The sequence below is a fragment of the Lathyrus oleraceus genome, chromosome 1 (genome assembly GCF_024323335.1).
Source record: "Lathyrus oleraceus cultivar Zhongwan6 chromosome 1, CAAS_Psat_ZW6_1.0, whole genome shotgun sequence".
NCBI classification, from domain to species: Eukaryota; Viridiplantae; Streptophyta; class Magnoliopsida; order Fabales; family Fabaceae; genus Lathyrus; species Lathyrus oleraceus.
Window position 1 is genome coordinate 332,645,197 of NC_066579.1, and position 18,810 is coordinate 332,664,006.

The 18,810-nt window shown below is 33.9% G+C and overlaps 1 protein-coding gene across 1 annotated transcript; it reads left to right on the top strand.

Annotated features, from left to right (window-relative positions):
* Positions 1–14,018: 14,018 nt before the first annotated feature.
* LOC127134310 (DNA-directed RNA polymerases II, IV and V subunit 8B) lies at positions 14,019–16,574 on the top strand. Its single transcript, XM_051061794.1, has 5 exons — positions 14,019–14,192; positions 14,328–14,457; positions 14,892–15,025; positions 16,026–16,123; positions 16,321–16,574. Exons 2-5 carry the CDS (start codon positions 14,385–14,387, stop codon positions 16,436–16,438), a joined length of 423 nt encoding a protein of 140 aa, XP_050917751.1. The 5' UTR covers positions 14,019–14,192; positions 14,328–14,384; the 3' UTR covers positions 16,439–16,574.
* The last annotated feature ends 2,236 nt before the right edge of the window (positions 16,575–18,810 follow it).

Sequence of the window (18,810 nt, forward strand, 5' to 3'; positions counted from 1 at the left end):
ATGTTGTTTGTGATTTACTCGATTGAATCATTTTGTACTTGCTTGGTCGTTTATATATATATATATATATATATATATATATATATATATATATATATATATATATATATATATATATATATATATATATATATATATATATATATATATATATATATATATTTATGTTTCAAATTAAATTAATTGATTAATTATAGTTTTTGGTTTAATAAGATATTTTTGTTAACTAATTTTAATTAACTTGAGTATTTGATTATATTAATCTTTAATCAAATAATTTGAATAATTAATTTTAATTAGCTTAATTAGATGACTTAACTGAATTTTAATCAATTAATTTTGTTAACTGAAAAATGGGCCGATTTATTTAACCACCATCTTCCATTTCATAATACAAGCCTGATTTCATTCAATTTCATCATCGATTTTAAACCATTTTAAACCACTAAAATCACACAATTCTCGATTCAACATCGAGCCCATTTTCAAAACACCTTGGTAAGTCGGTCGCTTTTAAAGCATCGCCATCCACCTCACATAGCTTACTCTTGGGCTTTCTTACAATGAGACCTATTCGGTTATTAATTAATCGAGTAGAAGAACAATACACTAAAATAATCCAATTTTTTTCACAAAACACAAATTTAAAACCTCGATCCGATGTCGAGTATTTTCATTAAAAATTAAAAGAACATATCCAATCACAATTAAACACCATTTCATTTGGAAATGAAAAGCGAGGTGGCTTTGAGTTTTCAATTCCTCTTCTCGATTATTTGAATACGAGTTCTCTTACTCGGTTAGTCAAATAGTCGTCATTTCTAAATCCACTTAAGCATAATTAAATCAAAACCTTCTTACAATAAATGAAAAAATGAAATGGGGGATGGTTTTAAGTCTTTAACTCCTCCCCTCGATTGTTTGAAAACGAGTTTTCTTACTCGGTCAGTTAAACACTCGTCATCTCTCTATAAATTTCCAAACCCCGATTAAATCAAAATATTTTCACAGTAAGCTAAATGAAAAGGGAGTTGATTTTGAGTTTTCGACTTCTCTCCTCAATTGTTTGAATACGAGTTTTCTTACTCGGTCAGTCGAACAATTGTCATTTTTTACAAACATACAACTTAGTCAAATCATTTCCATAACAGACTATACGAAAAGGGAGATGGTCTTGAGTTTTCAATTCCTCTTCTCAAATGCTTGGATATGAGTTGTCTTACTCAGTCATTCGAGCACTTGTCGTTTATTCTAAAAATACATCGACCATACATAAACATATTTTTATAATCACTTAGATGAAAGAGAAAGTGGTCTAGAGTTTTCTATTCCTTTTCCCGATTATTAGGATACGAGTTGTCTTACTCGATTATCCGAGTATTCGTCATCCGTTCAAAACACTTTAATTATTATCAAATCCTTTCTATAATTAAGGATGAAAAAGAAAGCGGTCTAGAGTCTTCTACTCCCTTTCCCGACTGTTAGGATACGAGTTGTCTTACTCGACCATCTGAGTGATCGTCATCCAACCAAAAACATCTCAATAAATCAAAACATTCAACGTATTAATCTAACTTGTCACCCCCGTGTGACCAAAACTCTTTTCAGAAAGAACACTGTTAATCCTTTCTAATGCGCACAACAAACCAATGCTTAAGCCTCCACCGGGAGTAGACAAGCCAACGTTTAGCCTTTAGGATGCGATCTAAACAGTCGTTCATTAAAAGACACCAACCAATCATAGTCCCCGAACTACGAATGCTCTGATTTCCTTATTATACCATAAGGATACGTAGGCAGGAGATTGTTGTATCTTCGCGAGCACACTAATAAAAAACCTCCCCTTTTCTCCTTTCTGAGGTTCTCATCCATTTCCATTTTCAACATTTTATAACCCAAAGATAACAAACAAACATAAATTAACACACAAAACGCACATTAGATCTAAAAGGCTCCCGTTGAGTACAACGGGCGTAAGGGGTGCTAATACCTTCCCCTTACGTAATCCACTCCCGAACCCGAATATGGTTGCGACGACCATTATCCTATTTCCTAAAGGTTTTATCGATATTTCCCTATCCCATTATTGGGATAAATAAAGTTCGGTGCCGACTCTGTTTGAACATAATTTCTTCCGCGACCATCGCGAGGAATCATATTTTTCGAGATGCGACAACATGTAATGTGAGTATCTCTTCAAGTGATGGGTTTCGCCAGTCTTGGTGACTGAGACATTCCTGCGGGATTCCGAAGATTAATGCATTTGCAAAAGGCAAACAACAAGGGTGTAGTTGTAACTTGATTTCTTCTTTAAAAGGCAGAGAGATATCTTACAAAAGGCAAACACAACTTGGTTGGGGACCAAGATCCTTCTGCAGAGGTGCGTTAAGTCTGTATCGAAAACATAATAAGCTCAAAATATGCTTAACTCGTACCAGAACCGTAGAAGTGTGTTAAGTCCATATCAGAGACATATTCATAGACTTTATAAATTGAATTTGTTACAAATAAATAAAGAAATGTCAGGGTGGATAACCCTCAACGATGACCTCTAGAGGGACGAGCAATGTTTGGGTCTTTGATCATTGCCTTTCTTCTAAAAAGTTGGTTTAAGTGTTCGTCACACTCCGAAGTGTCCCTTCGATTGAACGGTGTCTGAGGTGCCTTGTCTTAAATTTATCTGCCAACTTATGTTGGTGGACCGAATTTTATGACCTCAGAGGAATGAGGATTTCCTTTCCCTTTTAGCTGTTCCTTTGGGGGCATCTACATCAACGGGGAGCCCAGAGTTACGATTTTCTCATTCCCTTCTCAAACAGAACCCGAGGTGTCAGGATGCCTTCTTTGTGATTGCATGGTCGACAAACCCCTTTTATCTCCGTCACTTTGGTTGTCTCCGAGTCCTAAGCCTTATATTTATTAATGTGATGTCGCATGATAGATGTGACAGGGTAATCCATCAAATGATCGTTGCTGGAATCAACAGTCATCCCGCCCGGACAAAGTTGTTGAATCAACTGATTTCTCCTTGGATTATTGAAATTGTCCAAGGGGCTTTGGAGGTAGGTCTGTGATCCTTTGGTACCGATGGTGGGTATCCCATCACCTATCACACACCCAATATTAACTATGAACTTGTGGTATCTTTTTGAAGTTGACTCCAATAACGGTAAGGAGTGTGAGTGTAGCCAGGTCAGACATTGCGAGGCTTTACTACAACCTTCATGGAATGTGCCTTCAGATGCCAATTTAACCCTAGATTTGAATTTTTAATCCTTCCTTCTATTATTTTTCAAATTCTTAGAGGAAATATGGGGCCTTGACAACCAGGAATTGAGGCAAAAATAGTGAAAGTGAGTCGATTGTAGTATACTTTCGCGCTTGCTTCTGAATGCTCTCGATTTTGAGATATTAGAGAGATGAGACAAGAATGTGATTTGTGGATAACGTTGGAACCTTAAATTGAATGCATTTCAAATTTGGCAACCCGTGAAGGCCACAAACAGGTGATTCATAGATTTGGATATGAATTGTAAGATTTCAGATATAGAGTTTATGCGTCTGTTTAACAGTGTTTGCAAAGAGGATCGTGGTTTTTATGGAAAACGTAAGAATCATAAGTTGATTCCCACAAACGATGCCATTTTCCGTCCGGGGACCAGAAATGGATGCTCAAGCTCCGCGAAGGAACCCGAAATAAAGAGAAACGCATAATAATGATCTTGAATTGTGGCTCTGATCTCCTTTACGGTGGTCGGGGTGGACCTGCATGGTTAGCACTCCAACGCCTAAGTCAGTTCAAGATTCAAGATAAATATAGTGAAGTTGAAGATCCGAGATTGTGTACCTTCTCATAGTGTGTGAATTGGTGTTATATGTTGGGTCGGATATAATGTGGTTTTGATGGATTGGGCTGGTCCATTGGGCCTTTGGCCGGTCTAGAACAGGGATATGAAAGATTTTTTTTAAATGTCCATGATATGACAAATAACAAAAAAGACCGGCTTTATGAAGGATTTTGATCATCTTTTGGATATGTTGTAGGCTATTCAGCCCAAGCAAGATATGAAAGACTCATTTGTGTGGTGGAAAAGTAAGTTAGGTTTTTCAGTTAAAGGTAGTTATGATAGGTTAAAGGAGATTAGTTAAGTAGACTCATTCATAGAAGATGACATTCTAGAAGAGTTTAGGAAATTATAGAAAGCATCTTGAGCAAAATTCTCTTTTTTGGGTGGAGACTATTGTTAAATAGATTACCTATACAATTAGAGCTTGATAGAAGAGGGATTATTGAAGGGAATCATAATATGTTATGTCCTTTATAGTTCAAAGTAGAAGAATCTCATATTCATCTTTTTCTGTTATGTCCGTTTCTCTCGCAAGTGTGAAACAGAGTGTATCTTTGGATTGGTTTTGATTCGGAGATAGTGCAGTGCAACACAATTTAAAAGGGTTATGATATTGTATTAAAGGAAATGTCAAAAAGAGTAATCATATGCTGAATTGATTAACTATTTGTTACGTGGTTTGATTGTGTAGGAACGATAGGCTCTTTGCGGATAGCTTGAATGATATAGAATAAATGGAATCCAATATTAAAATGTTGTCATTAGAATGGTTTTCTGTAGGGGTGGCAAAAGGGCATGCCCGTCCCGCAAAAAACGGGGCGGGCGGGGTAGTCACATTTAAGGATGTGGGCCTAAAACTTAAGCACGTCCCGCAAAAAAGTGAGTGCGGGGTGGGGAAAGTCCGCGAGAACTACTCTCTTTAAGCCTAAAAATGCAAAAATTTATGTAAGTACACATGCCCGTGAAAGCCCGTGAAGAAAACGGGGCGGGGCGGGGCGGACACATTAAAGGGTGAGGGCCTAAATCCTTGGTCCGCCTCGCACTAAAGTGCGGGCAAAACGGGCATGCCCAATAGGCCGGGCCCGTTTTTCCACCCCTAGTTTTGTGCGAGAAAAAATAACAAAGAGAACATAACTTTTAGTTGGTATGAGCGGCAGTTCAATCCGCTAGTCTATTCGCAGAACTTCTAATGTTGAGATTTAATTGTCAATCATGGTTTCCTATTTAGATCTAACTGATTTGATTTTGTTGTGTTTGAGTTGTTATGGTGTATTTTATGAATTGATGTAGGTTGTTAGTTTATTTCACTTTTGTTGATTTCTTATTGGCCTATGCATTGGATTGTATGGCCTGTAATAACATCTTGGTATTTGGAGCACCATTTGCGCTATTTTAATACATTTTTTACTTATAAAAAATTGTAAAACACATTTTTTTCATTAACGTATTACAAAAATTTAGCATATAGCAATTTTAAATTAAAATAAATAAATTTAATATATATAGTTTTTTTGTAGTTTTTTTATAAGCAAAAATTCTATTGATATAAAGAGTACTAGGGGTACTCAACCCTACGAGCAAAAGAAAATACATGGTCGACTGTTGGAATAGGAAAAACAAGAAAACCAAAGAAAAAGTTAAAGATTCGAAAGACATCCCCTTGTATTATCACACATGTCGTCCCATCTAAAAACTTTTGAACCTTTGACTCTTGCAACAAACTACTCACAAGACATTGCTTTAGCCCTATCTACCATCTCTTCAAGTCGAATGCAGGCCCCTCGAAACAGAATCTTGTTCCTGATTAACAATAATGACCAACAAACCGCGAGCCACACCACCAACCGAAGATTATTATTCACTCTACCTTTGAGATTAGAATGAAGCTGCTCAGATTTGTACCTATTGCACCCAACTCGGGATGAATAGAAATATCCAACCACTTATATATCTTTTCCCAAACTTGAACCACCCGTAAATCATTGGCATAAAGATGGGAGATAGTTTCTTAGGCAGCAAAACAAAAAGGACATACCTTATTATGATTTCCACTGATTATTCCTCTACTAGCCAAGGTTGCTATAGTTGGAAACCAATTTAGCAATAACATCCACTTGGAAATGATAATTTTACTAGGAGAGTTTGTTATCCAAAGCATATCCAAATGATGAATGGTACTCTCCTCCACCTGCACATCAACATCAAAAACATCTTCTAATGTTTGATAATTGTCTTTTACTGAAAACATGTTCTTCTTCCTCCACCAAACGAATGAATCATCAACATGCCTTTTTAACTGCACATCCTGCAAAATAGACAAAATAGAATCCAATTTCGCTTCTTCTTCCTCCTGAAGATGCATATCCTCCACTAACTTCACATTCCAAACCCACATATTCTCCATCCACTCCCAAATGTTTGCAACTTTGAGCTTCAAATGTGATGCACATGTGAAAATGAGAGGAAACATAATGCTTAGGGAAGATGATCCAAGCCACTTGTATTTCCAAAATTCAATTGAATGTCCATTGTCAATTTTATAAGAAATGGTGTATGTGAACCAATTGAAATCTTCCTCCTCCATAACACCTACTAAAATAAAATCTCTCCACCATAGAGAGTCAAATTTATTGATAATCGGCCTATTACCAACAAATATTTTCGATTTGATATCCTCATATCTCAAGGATAACAAACCCGACCAAACAACATTGGACTAATTAAGAATGTGCCACTTTCACTTACTCAAGAGAGAGATATTAAACTTCTCACAGTGTTTTACTCTTAACCCACCTTATTTCTTCAATTTACACACAAACCGTCAGCTAATCCACACAATTTTCCTTTTCTCTAAATCTCCACCCCACAAAATGTTGGTGTAAGCCCTAGAGGCCAATACTTTTGGTACTTGTATCGAATTATTTATTAATAATAAAAGGCTTTTTCTTTATTATGTTTGTTTAATAAAGTCCCTAGAATAGCTAGTCCGTTTAATGTATCAAGTGTGAATTAATCATGAGATCACATTAAACATAAGGACAATATTCTTAAAGTATCCGTAGTCGAGCTTTATTGTGAAGTGGGATAACATTAAAGCATTAAGACTATTATGTATATAGACTGATGATCACATCTCATGGATCATGGATAAGGAGTTATCAAGTCTTAAACATAGGTATGAATATTAAGAGTAATATTTATACTGGATTGACCCGCTATGAGAATACTATATAGAATGTTATGCAAAGCGTCATAAGTTATTCTCATGGTGATAATGGTGTATACCACCCTTCGACCTGAAACCACTATGGACCCTAGATAGAGTTGAGTGCCTTATTGTTGATCAAATGTTGTCCGTAACTAGATGACCATAAAGACAGTTGATGGGTACTCCATGAAGCATGCTAAGGGACATGAGTGACCTAGATGGAATTTGCCCATCTTGCGTAACAAGATAAATGTCTATGGGCCCAATATTGAACTGGACAAGGATGACACGGTCTATGCCTTGTGTTCAATATAGACATAAGGGCAAAAGGGTAATTGTACACATAAGTATTATCACAAAAGAATTTGTCAGATCACATGACATTTTCGTGTCTTGGGTAGCATTGATGTGTTGCTAGATACCGCTCACTGTTTATTATGTTAAATACGTGATTTAATATAATTGTCAATGCCGCAAAAACCTAAAGGATCACACACAAAAGGACGGATTGATGAGAGATAGAGTAACTAAGGAACACGGTAAGGTACGGTGCACTTAAGTGAATTGTAGAACATCGTAAGGTACTGTGTACTTAAGTAGAATACGAAATATGGTAAGGTACCACACACTTAAGTGATTTTGACATATTATAAGATATGGGCCACATACACTTAAGTGGGCTTTTTAGCTTGCAGCCTACACAAGTGGTTCTATAAATAGAATCCTTGTGCAGAAGCATTTGTGCAGTTGCAATTTCGTTTCTCTCTCTCTCTCTCTCTCTCTCTCTCTCTCTCTCTCTCTCTCTCTCTCTCTCTCTCTCTCTCTCTCTCTGTCACTCACTCACTCAAAGCCTTCATTGGTAGCAGCTAGCACTGAGATTGAAGGAATCCGTTCGTGTGGACTGAGTAGAGGCGTTGTCACCGTTCAAAGTTCGTGATCGCTCCGTAGATCTGCATCAAAGGTTTCAATCGCCATAAGAGGTAACGATTCTATCACTGATCATGCTCATTCGTAAGGATCACTAAAGGAGAGTTTTTTTAGATTCCGTTGCATTTTGGATCGCACTTCTCCTTCATTAAAAACCTTGCTGAATCCTTAATATCTCTTGAATAATACACATGGGAGCCTTATAAAAGGAAAATAGATAGATTGTAATTGATTTAAGAACAAAATTTAATAAAGCTACACAACCTCATATAGATAGAAATTTTCATTTCAATAAAGCTACACGAATTCAACTTTAAACAACAAGCAATCTTTATTTTTCCTTTTGGATAAATCTACCACCTCGTTTATCACAAACACCTCGTCTAACACTTGTCTACCCTGAATAAAAGCTAATTGACACGGAGGCACCAACAAACCTATCACCTTTTTTTGTCTTTCTTACAACAATTTCACCGGGATTCTATAGACACTCCCCACGAGACAAATAGGAAGAAACTCATTCAAACCTTGAGGGTTACTCGTTTTGGGGAGTAAAGTTATAAACGAAGTTGTGATAGATTTAGGCAAGATAGAATTCAAATAAAATTCAGAAACACAACCAAATAAAGCATCCTTAACAATCTCCCAACACTTCTTATAAAATCCCATGTTGAATCCGTGAGGCCTCATACTTTTCTCACCATTGGAATTCCAAATGACATCCTTCAATTCTTCCATGGTGAAAGGTTCCTCCAACATATTATTATCTGCCTTAGACAAACGATTAAAAGCCACCCCATGGAGCTTTGGACTTTGCACCATAAGTTCAAGGAATTTTGGTGAAAATGACTCAAACATCAACCTTGATATCATCCATTTGACTTAACATGCCTCTGTCAGAATTAAGCGCAATAATTCCATTTTGACGAAAGTTCCTTTTCATCATCGAATGAAAATACTTTGAATTGGAGTCACCCTCTCTAACCCACATTCCTCTTGATTTTTGTCTTAACATTGACTCCTTGTGCTGCATAGTTTGCCACACCTTATATGGGCCTCCCCCCGCTTTACTGAAACATCATTTAAAACATTGTCCCCTTCAATAGTCACTTGTTGATCTAAAGAATTCAAGTCTTTAATTGCCTCTTCTACATTCATATCAAGATTCACGAAGACTTCGTGATTCTAACCTCTCAAATTATCTTTTAACCTTCTCAACTTTTCTCTGAATCTAAAAACCTGCTTACCTTGAACATTGCTTGTATTCCACACATTCGCAACAAAAGGAACACAGTCAGGATGCTCATACCAACAACTAAATACCTTGAAGGGTTTTGGATCCCAATTCATCCTATTTATTTTTATCCAAATAAGACAATGATCAGAGAGGCTTCCACTTCCTACAAATTAAGCTTCAACACCCAATTCTCAATCAAATTATCAGATAAAAGGAATCAATTGAGTATACTCATTGCATTTCCTTCTGTGTTGAACCAAGTAAACTTATTCCCAATAAGCGAAACATCATGAAGATCGTTGGAATCAATGAAATCACACAATTATCTAAATTCTAGTCAGTTTACTTGGACATTAACACCCTTCATTTCCCCTTCCATTTTAATCGCGTTAAAGTCGTTTGCTATACACCAATTACCTCTAGAAAATTTGGCTTTGACAACTCTCAAATTTTCCTGTAAACTTATTTTGCTTCGAAAATCACAAGTATAATACACATTGATGAAGAAATACAACTGGCCTTGCCATTCCAAGTGAATACGCACATAACCATCACTTGTAAAACTGAAAATGATTTTGAACAAACTTGCCTTCCACAAAATTGAAAGACCCCCCCTCCCCCCCGATCTACCTTGAGCTCCCTTTTGTGTCAATTCCACTTATTTGCTTCCCCAAATAGATTTCACCCAAGCTTCACCCACATTTTGAGTCTTTGTTTCTTGTAACATGCACACATTGAACCTTTCTTCAAGAATTAGATTTTGAATACACTTCCGTTTTACCAGATTACAACACCCTCTTATATTGAATGAAAATAAATTCATAAGGAAACTTTGGATTTTGATTCCTTCAAACTACACCTTTTGTGGGCTTTCTTTTCCACCATCCTGGTTTTCTCCACATAAATGTCATCTTTCTCAACTCCATTGACTCCCAATTGCATCACTTTTTCCCAGATAACACTAACAACATCACCATCTTTTTTAAGCTCAGAATCGAATATTACCTTGAACCAAATCAGAGCCTGTGATCGATTTGCAACAAATCACTAACCCCTAGAGAATCTATCTGAAGAAGATTCTGAAGAAAGGGCTTGAGGAACCGAATTGGGGAAAAGATTTTTGGGAGGTTTAAGAGGAAATGAAGCAGAATGAGAATGAGTGATGGAAGTTACTTCCAATCCTTTCGATTTGTCAAGAGCCACTTGGCGGGGAGAATAATAAGCACGAATTCTACCACATGGCTAGGAATATCTGGCCCATTGAAAATAGTTTGAAGGCCCATATCTCCTACTTGATCCGATTCACCAAACCTAGTGTAATCCCAACTAAGAGATAAAATATCTTCAACTTTTGAGATTTCCTGCCTATAGGTTCCCTAGGAATCTCCACCTCCTTAGGATTAGAAAACATAAAATTTTTAGAAACCACTTTCTGCCGCACCTTTTTGAACTCCTTTGACTTTGCTTCACACGTTCCCTTTTGATTAGACGCATCCTTCTTTCCTCGAACCTTCACAATCTCTAAGACTAATGGTTCATCTCTTCTCCCCCTTTTCAGACAAGTATCTTCAATAGAAACTAATTCCCTATTTTTTTGGAAACTCCCATATAAACCTTTTGGACGATGTACTCAAGAATGTCATTTTCATCACCTTCTTTACTAGCAAGGGACATATCGTCGTCTAACCCCTCAGCAAATGAAGCTTTAGATAATGATTCCAATGAAGATGCTAGGTCTTCATGATTCCATGTCAAGCAAAATTTTAAGGGACCTTGAGCGTCTTCAACTACTTTGATTCAAAACACATATTCGTTAATCTGAACATTGAATGTTTCATTCAAAACCAAGATGTATTTGGTTCTAACCATAAAACGAGTGACACCCATGTTAGTTTTATTTTTAGTGTTGTCTTCTAAACACATGTACACACCTAAATGAGCCATGATGAATACAAAAAGACTTGTGGACCAAACGTGACAAGGAACATTGTAACTCCGAAGCCAAATAACTTGTTTTCTGTCCATATCGGACGATTATCACCTTCTAATTTCCTTAAACCATTGATAGAGTCAGTCCCAACCTTCCTCCAATAGAGTTTTGAGTTCTCATTTTTCTCCTTCCTTTTTTTTGTTATAGTGTTTAACAAAGAATATAAATATATATATTTTTTTTCTAATTTGATGTGAACTTAAGTGAAATAGGTGTACACTTTAAAACTAAAAATTATATTTTATTACTCCCTTCGTTCATTTTTAAGTATCACTTTCTTGAGAAAAATTTATTCTTTTTTAATTGTCACTTATAAAATTTAAGGTTGTCTTAAATGCACTTTTGTTAAAATTACCCATAAGTGATTATTACAGAGAGAGAGAGAGAGAAAAAAAAAAGTAAAATGAGTTTAATAAATAATTAAGGGTATTATAGGTAAAAAAAGAATTATTATTTGAAAAGTAATAATAATGATTAACTTTATTGATATGTGTAAAAAGTAAAAAAATGACATTTAAAAAGGAGAGAAACAAAGATAGCAAGGGCTGGTTTGAATGAATTTTGCTTTTTACTTTTTAAAATATGTTATATAAAATTGTTTTAGAAAAATATTTTTAAGAAGAGAACAAATAAAAAATTTGTTTGGTAATATAACTTTTCAAGACTATTTTAGAAATGAGAAAATAAAAAATTCATTTGATAAGTTAATTTTCAAAAACAATTTTAAAGATGAGAAAATATAAAATCTATTTGGTAGTCTATTTTTTAGAAACATTTTTATTAACAAATATACATTGAAAAATATTCTTATTATAATTAATATTTAAATTTTGATTTAGCGATTTGTGCTAACTACTTTACGTTATTGGGATATCTTACCTCTGATATTCTTTAATTAGGCCTTAACACACTCTTGTAGAATCTTTTCTCTGGATATGTTCAATTGAGTGTATTTTGAAAATCGGGATCCTCGATGATCTTCTCTACCTCCGTCCACGTGGCGCCTATTGTCTTCATGTCTTCCTATAGTGATGCTTCCAAAAACTCTAATTTTCTCTTTGTATGTGTGATAACTTCCAACATCTTCAGCTAAGAACTTCTCTTAGTTGATATATGGTTTGACTTGAGTGAGGAGGTCACTCACATTTGTCGGTTCCTTCACCCCTAACTTCTTTCTGAACAAGAAATCAACTTTAGTCTCTTCTCGAAAATCCAACACTCTAAGTCATTTTACTTCTATGACTATCTTGGTGAATCTATCAATATACTCTCAGAGTGTCTACTTCTTACTCTGGTGGATATCACTAAGGATGACCACCGTCTTTCACTAAAATGTTAATATATTGAATAATAATTTAACAAAAATAATGTTTAAATGTAATGTTGGTCCTTCTATTTTTAAATAAAAAGTTTTAATTCATCTATTTTGAAAATTATATTTTTGATCCCTTAATTTAATTTTGCTTTTGAGTTTGAGTCTCATACTCTATTTGAGAGACAATTTTGTCAATGCGACTGTGCATAGATTGACAAATTTAATATCGACATCATACACCAAGGGTAATTTGGCTGATATGGCATCTAAAATTTATCCACTTAAACACTTCCACATCACTAAATTGAACCTTAAATTGATGTAAAGGGACAAAACACAAAAAAAATTCAAAGTCGGGGACTAAAATATTAATTTTTAAAAAGGAGAGATCAAAGTTTTATTTTTTTAAAAATAAGAAGAGTAAAATTTTAAAAAATATATATTCTTATATTTTTGTTGTCTCAAATAGAAAAATCTCGTATATTTTAAAACTTAATAAAAATCATAACTATATATTTATTAATTTCAAATATTTGTTTGAAAGTTTCAAATAATAGTTTTTATGATACATATTTTACTTTGGTAACAGTATATCTTTTAAATATTTTTAGTTAGATTTTTGAGCAGTACATTTTTTTTAAATAATCTTAAAAGTATAAAAATAACTTTTAGTATATTCATTGGATGCATATATAAAATATTTTTAAATTATATATATATATATATATATATATATATATATATATATATATATATATATATATATATATATATATATATATATATATATATATATTAGTTTCATTAATGAAAATATGAAAAGCTCAGAAGAATTTAGTTATTTAAAGAAAAAAAATAGAACTGGAATGCATGAAGAAAATTAGAATCGTCGGCCATTAATATTTATTGGTAATGTTTATGCTATGTACAAATCATAATTGTTATTATAATTTTTTTTTTTGAAAAAGAAAAATGTTGATATCCATTTGAAGTTATAAATAAAAAAATAAAAAATTATTAAAGTATTACTGATGAAAATTCCCAAAGTTATGTGTGTTTTTATTTTTTAAAATTTTTTAAAAATAAAAAGGTAATGCTAACTTGTGCCAACGAGATATATTATAAAAATTACAAATAAAAAATTTGTATTAAAAAATAAAATAAAATAATTAATTATAACATTGTATTAAATAACATACAATTTCTAAATATGTTTTAGTTTTTCAGTTTTTAAAATTAAAAAACAAAATTAATTTTCAAAATTACTATTTTAAAAATAATTTATCAAACAAGTTTATATTTTTTAATTTTTAAAAATAAAAAAACATTTTTTTTAGAAGTGATTCAAGCGGTCTTAAGGTGTGAATGTAATTTCTCCAAGTAAACATTTTAATTGTTATTTCTTGTAAAAATTAAAGTGATAAAGTATTTATTTATTTAAACTTTGATCTAAGCCATTAAAATTGTATACGCCACATGTCATCTAGATAGAAAGAGCTTTGGAGATTGTGATTTCCTCCTCCCATGTAGCGAATCCGTACCCTTAAACCCAACAAAACAAAACCTCTCCGTGCCACTTTTCTCATTCATCTAAATTCTCAACAACGCAAGTGGGTTGTGGTTGCCGTGATTCCTCAGCCGCCGGAAAAATCGATCAACTAACCCAGGTTTTCCTCTTTTCTTCTTCTACCTTCCCCTCTCCCGGTGCGATACGCGGCCGCGATAGCATATAAACTTTCTATCCTATCGCCGCCGCATATAGCCATTAGAAAGTATGACCTAATGTTTACGTGTTCTTTCAGAAGCTTCGAATTTGGAGTGTCATCAAGCTCAAAAGCACACCTAATTGACTTAGAAGGATGAGTGAGCTTTTTTTCAATGATTTCTTTAAGGTTGAGGATGTTGATCCAGATGGTAAAAAGTATGACAAGGGTATGTGAGAAATTGTATCTCTCTTTTATTTTTGATAAATAAAGCAAAAAAAAAGTTCTAATGGTTTATGGGAATTTTTTTTGGTTATCTGTTTGAAATTACAATAGGTTGCATATGGATATGTAATAGTTAAACTAATCTTCAAATGCCACTCTAGATATTAAATCCCCGTGTATTTGACACTCATTTCTACTTTCTACATTTAGTGATATAGCTATGTTATCCTCTGTTTATCTGTGTGCTTTCTTCATGTTTGGATTCTGTTGAAACTTGAATTAGTTTTTGAGAGAAAAGCAAAACTTATATTATACTGCACAAAAAGTAAGCATGAGTCATACTGAGGTTTGTGCCACCAATGCAGTACATACGATTTCTTGAATTAATAAAAGTTTAACTTGGCATGAACTTACAATTTCACGACTATCTTCTTGTAGTTTCTCGGATTGTTGCACGAAGTGAGAAGCATAACATGTACATGCTTCTAGACGTAAATACAGAGATTTATCCTATCAACAGAAAGGAAAGATTTTTGTTGGCTCTGTCTCCTTCTCTTGTTTTGAATACCAAGGTAAAGTTAATGCTCATTCAGTTTGTGGTTCCATGCTTTATTATAGCCACTATAAAAGAAAGGGTAATGCTAACTTGTGCCCTAGAGGCACAAGATAAGAAACCCATTTATAAAAAGTCTGTATTGGAATAAACAATTAAAAAATTAATTTTATATTTTTCTTAAAATCAACATACAATTTTACTTTTTTAGTTCTTAACTTGTGCCGGGCACAACTTAGCATTACCCTAAAAGAAATTAATGTCCAACTCTAATATACACTAAATTTTCTGCGTGATTATTTGTGGACCCATTCAATAAAAACTGTTTTCTCGATCTCAACTCACAAATTATCTGGATTATGGAGGTTCTTTCTAGTGGTGCTAACTAAGAAGTTTATCATTTTTTACTTGGTTTTTGATACATCGGATTCAAAAATTGGAAAAGTTCTTGCCTAAACCTATGTTGCCTATATTTAGCAGCATGGGCCAGTCAAGGTAAACTCAGAATGACAAGGCACTGAGTTTAATGGGGGATTAAATGCCCTCCATACAATGAAATATAGGAGTACAGTTTGTATCTCTCTTAGGGGAAGAGATGAAAACTTGGTGTCACGTTCGGACCAAAAGTGGAACGTTTAATATATAAGGAACGAAAATGAACACTAAAGCATACATACGAGACTGAATATATAATTAAGTCTCCATGCCACCGCGGGTTTGATTGGATGACCGATACGCGGCATGACTGGCCCATTGAGAAAAAATAAATGGTGTTTGGTCACTTGACGTAAAAGTCCAATTTGGTGTAACATTAATAAGAAGGTTTTTGTTCTTTCTTGGTATCATTAGTGAGAAGTAGAGATAAATTGTGATTACAATATTATGTTTTTGAGCTTTTCAATTAGGATAATGTCTGTTCCGTGTTATCTTCAATAGATATTTGTTAAAGCAGTTTAAGTGATTTCATTTCTCTCAATTAGTAGATATTTGCCTTTACACTGAATTGTTTTCGCCTCCAGGATGGCCCAGTTTCAATTCAAGAAAAGTTCGAATACATCATGTATGGAAGGTTATATGACATTACAGCTGACGGGCTTTCACGTTCTCCACCTGAAGTGTATGTAAATGTTTCTCTTGTTATATTGTTGTACTTGTATGATATTGCTCCATTTTATTTTCATCAGAAATATGAATATCACCTAGGAATGTAGGATGTTACAATCTTTTGTCATTCATTATACATGATTCATTAGAAAATACTTTGATTTATGAGACTGGCCATTTCTCTAACCAAGTTCTTTTATCTTGCTCCAGGGAGGTATGTGCATCATTTGGCGGACTTCAGCTGATGCTAAGAGGGGACCCTTCCCACTGTGTCAAGTTTGCAGTAGATCAGAAGTTGTTTTTACTGATAAGGAAGCTTGAAAGTTGAACTGCTGATGTTACCTATGCTGAAAAGTTAAATCATGCTTGCATCAAGTTTTGAGTAATTTTTGATCTTGTATTAGTAATTCGGTTAAGATAATTTGCGATGCATATATTTTGTGAGATTAGCTTTCTGTTTCAAATGGTTTTCTCTGAAAGCTTTCTGTTTTAAAAATAACATTGCTTCTGAAATGAGAGACATATATTGTGCCTCCCATGACAACATAACAAGTCATGCCAAAGGAACCAAGTTTCTTCCCTCATGAGCAAGCCATGTGAATTCTCACGGTTAACAAACTCACTGCGGCCGAGATCTTCTTCTGCGGCCGAGATCTTCCTATATTTGATAGTTGAGTCATGCATTTCACCTCTCACTTGTGTCAATGATACAATTTATCCAACAAGCTAAAAACTCAACTCTCACTGACAAGACTCACAAGCATTGTGACAAGGAATTCTGTTCCCTTGTTCTATTCCTGATTCTTTTCCCTTGTTTTTGTTTGTTTGGTGGCTGTCTATCTAACACTGTAAGAACCTTGTAAGAGGTCTGTATCATTAGTCAAGTAATGATGCGTGTCATTGGTTAAATAACTAACAAAGGCAAGTGGTTATTTTAAAACTAGAGTTTCTATATTATTCTTTCATTGAAAATATTTTGTGTACTTATTTGATAGAACTTTTTTTATGTAAATACCCCAAAAGTTCCAAAATGTCCTACTTTTAAATTAATTTTTGAAGTACCATACTCTTTGATTTCTTTTTTTAATGATTAATATTGAATGGGGACATTATTCTATTTAGTGGTTCTTTGAATTTTATATTTTGTGTTAATTAAATGTTTTTTAATAATAAAAGATTAATTTTAAAAATAATTCAATATTTTAAATTGATTTTGACTTGTTTGTGATGACCGAAACTTTTACTCAACTAACCTATTTTTTCATTTTTTTTAAAAAAATAATTCACTTTTCAGATTAATTCTCAAACTGTCCAATTTTTAAAAGGTGAGGCCAAATGAATTGGCGCATGCTTTCTAAATTAAAGAGGTGGTGCTAATTGGATTGGCTTATGCACATGGTGCTGTTAATCTAATTGGTGCCCATGCGTAAAAAAGGATGTGATGGTGTTGTCAATCCAATTGACGCCCATGCGTAAAAAAGGAGAAGAAACGTCAAATCAATTTTTTTTATAAATAGAGGTGTTGTGTGATTTATTTTTTCACATCTCTTTTCATTATATTGTAAACATAGTTCATCTTCGGCGCGGCTATGGAAAAGTGATTTATTCGAGAGACACCCCCTAGGTCATCCATAAAAAAACAGCAAAAAGAAAGAAAAAAAGGTAAAAAAGAAATGATATAAGAAGGAAGGAGATGGAGCAAAGGAAACTATTTAAGCAAAGAATGGTGACAATGCAAAGATTCAAACAAACATATAAGCAAATGGACGCAGGAATCGCTCACATATAAGCAAATGGAAGCAGGAATCGCCCAAGGATAATGCAGAAGAAAAGCATAGGTGTGGCAGAAAGAAAAAGAAGAAGGTAACGATAAGTTCTAAGAAAATCCTAAAGAAAGTTTATATAAAGAGAGGAAAAATGTTAGAAAATCCTAAAGAAAGTTTATATAAAGAGAGGAAAAATGTTACAAAATCATGAGATAATTTCAGAATATTGATCAAGTTGCCCAAAATGCCTTCTCAAGGAAATAAATGTACTTAAATGCACTCAAATGATCTATGTCACTCCCTAACCTGTTCACCTAGAGCCATGCGTAAGGTGTTCAACGAAACATTTCAGTGATTAAACAAACATTTAATGAGGATGTTCCCAACACTTTTCCATTTCTCCATTTAAGAATATGAGTATAAAGTTGCCTAGATCGGTTTTGAAGACTTCCAAGGCCTCTCGGCATATCAAGTATGGGGGAAAATATTTCGGACCGAACTTTAGTCCCAAAAAAGATTAGGAAAGCCTAATCCTACTTATCATATAAATATCCCCTATTTATGCCAAAGCAAGTATGTGATTCATTTTTCACAATTTTCCTCCACCTTAAGTAACTTTACAAACTAACTTGAGCGTTAAAGTGTTAATCTTACATGTTCACCTCCTCCACCACATCGGAGTTGCGAGCGTCATTATCATAAGAATCTGTTCTATCAATTATTGTTCCGCAACAGAACATGAAGTAATCAAATATTGTAAAGACCAATTTTATAAAATTTCACCAATATCATTCAAAGTTACACATTGAAACCAATATATTCACATCACATACAAAACTAGTAAGAAAACACAATAACCCTGTTATCAAATTCTGTTCATACTATATATGAAAACAGAAAATGAAATGAAACAAAGTTTTGTAATTTCATCCCC

Bases quoted from the DNA above. Each gene is read 5' to 3' on its own strand.
- LOC127134310 (XM_051061794.1), top strand. From the start codon at position 14,385: ATGAGTGAGCTTTTTTTCAATGATTTCTTTAAGGTTGAGGATGTTGAT. The intron at 14,458-14,891 runs GTATGTGAGAAA...ATCTTCTTGTAG, and splicing joins TGGTAAAAAGTATGACAAGG to TTTCTCGGATTGTTGCACGA. The intron at 15,026-16,025 runs GTAAAGTTAATG...TTTCGCCTCCAG, and splicing joins CTCTTGTTTTGAATACCAAG to GATGGCCCAGTTTCAATTCA.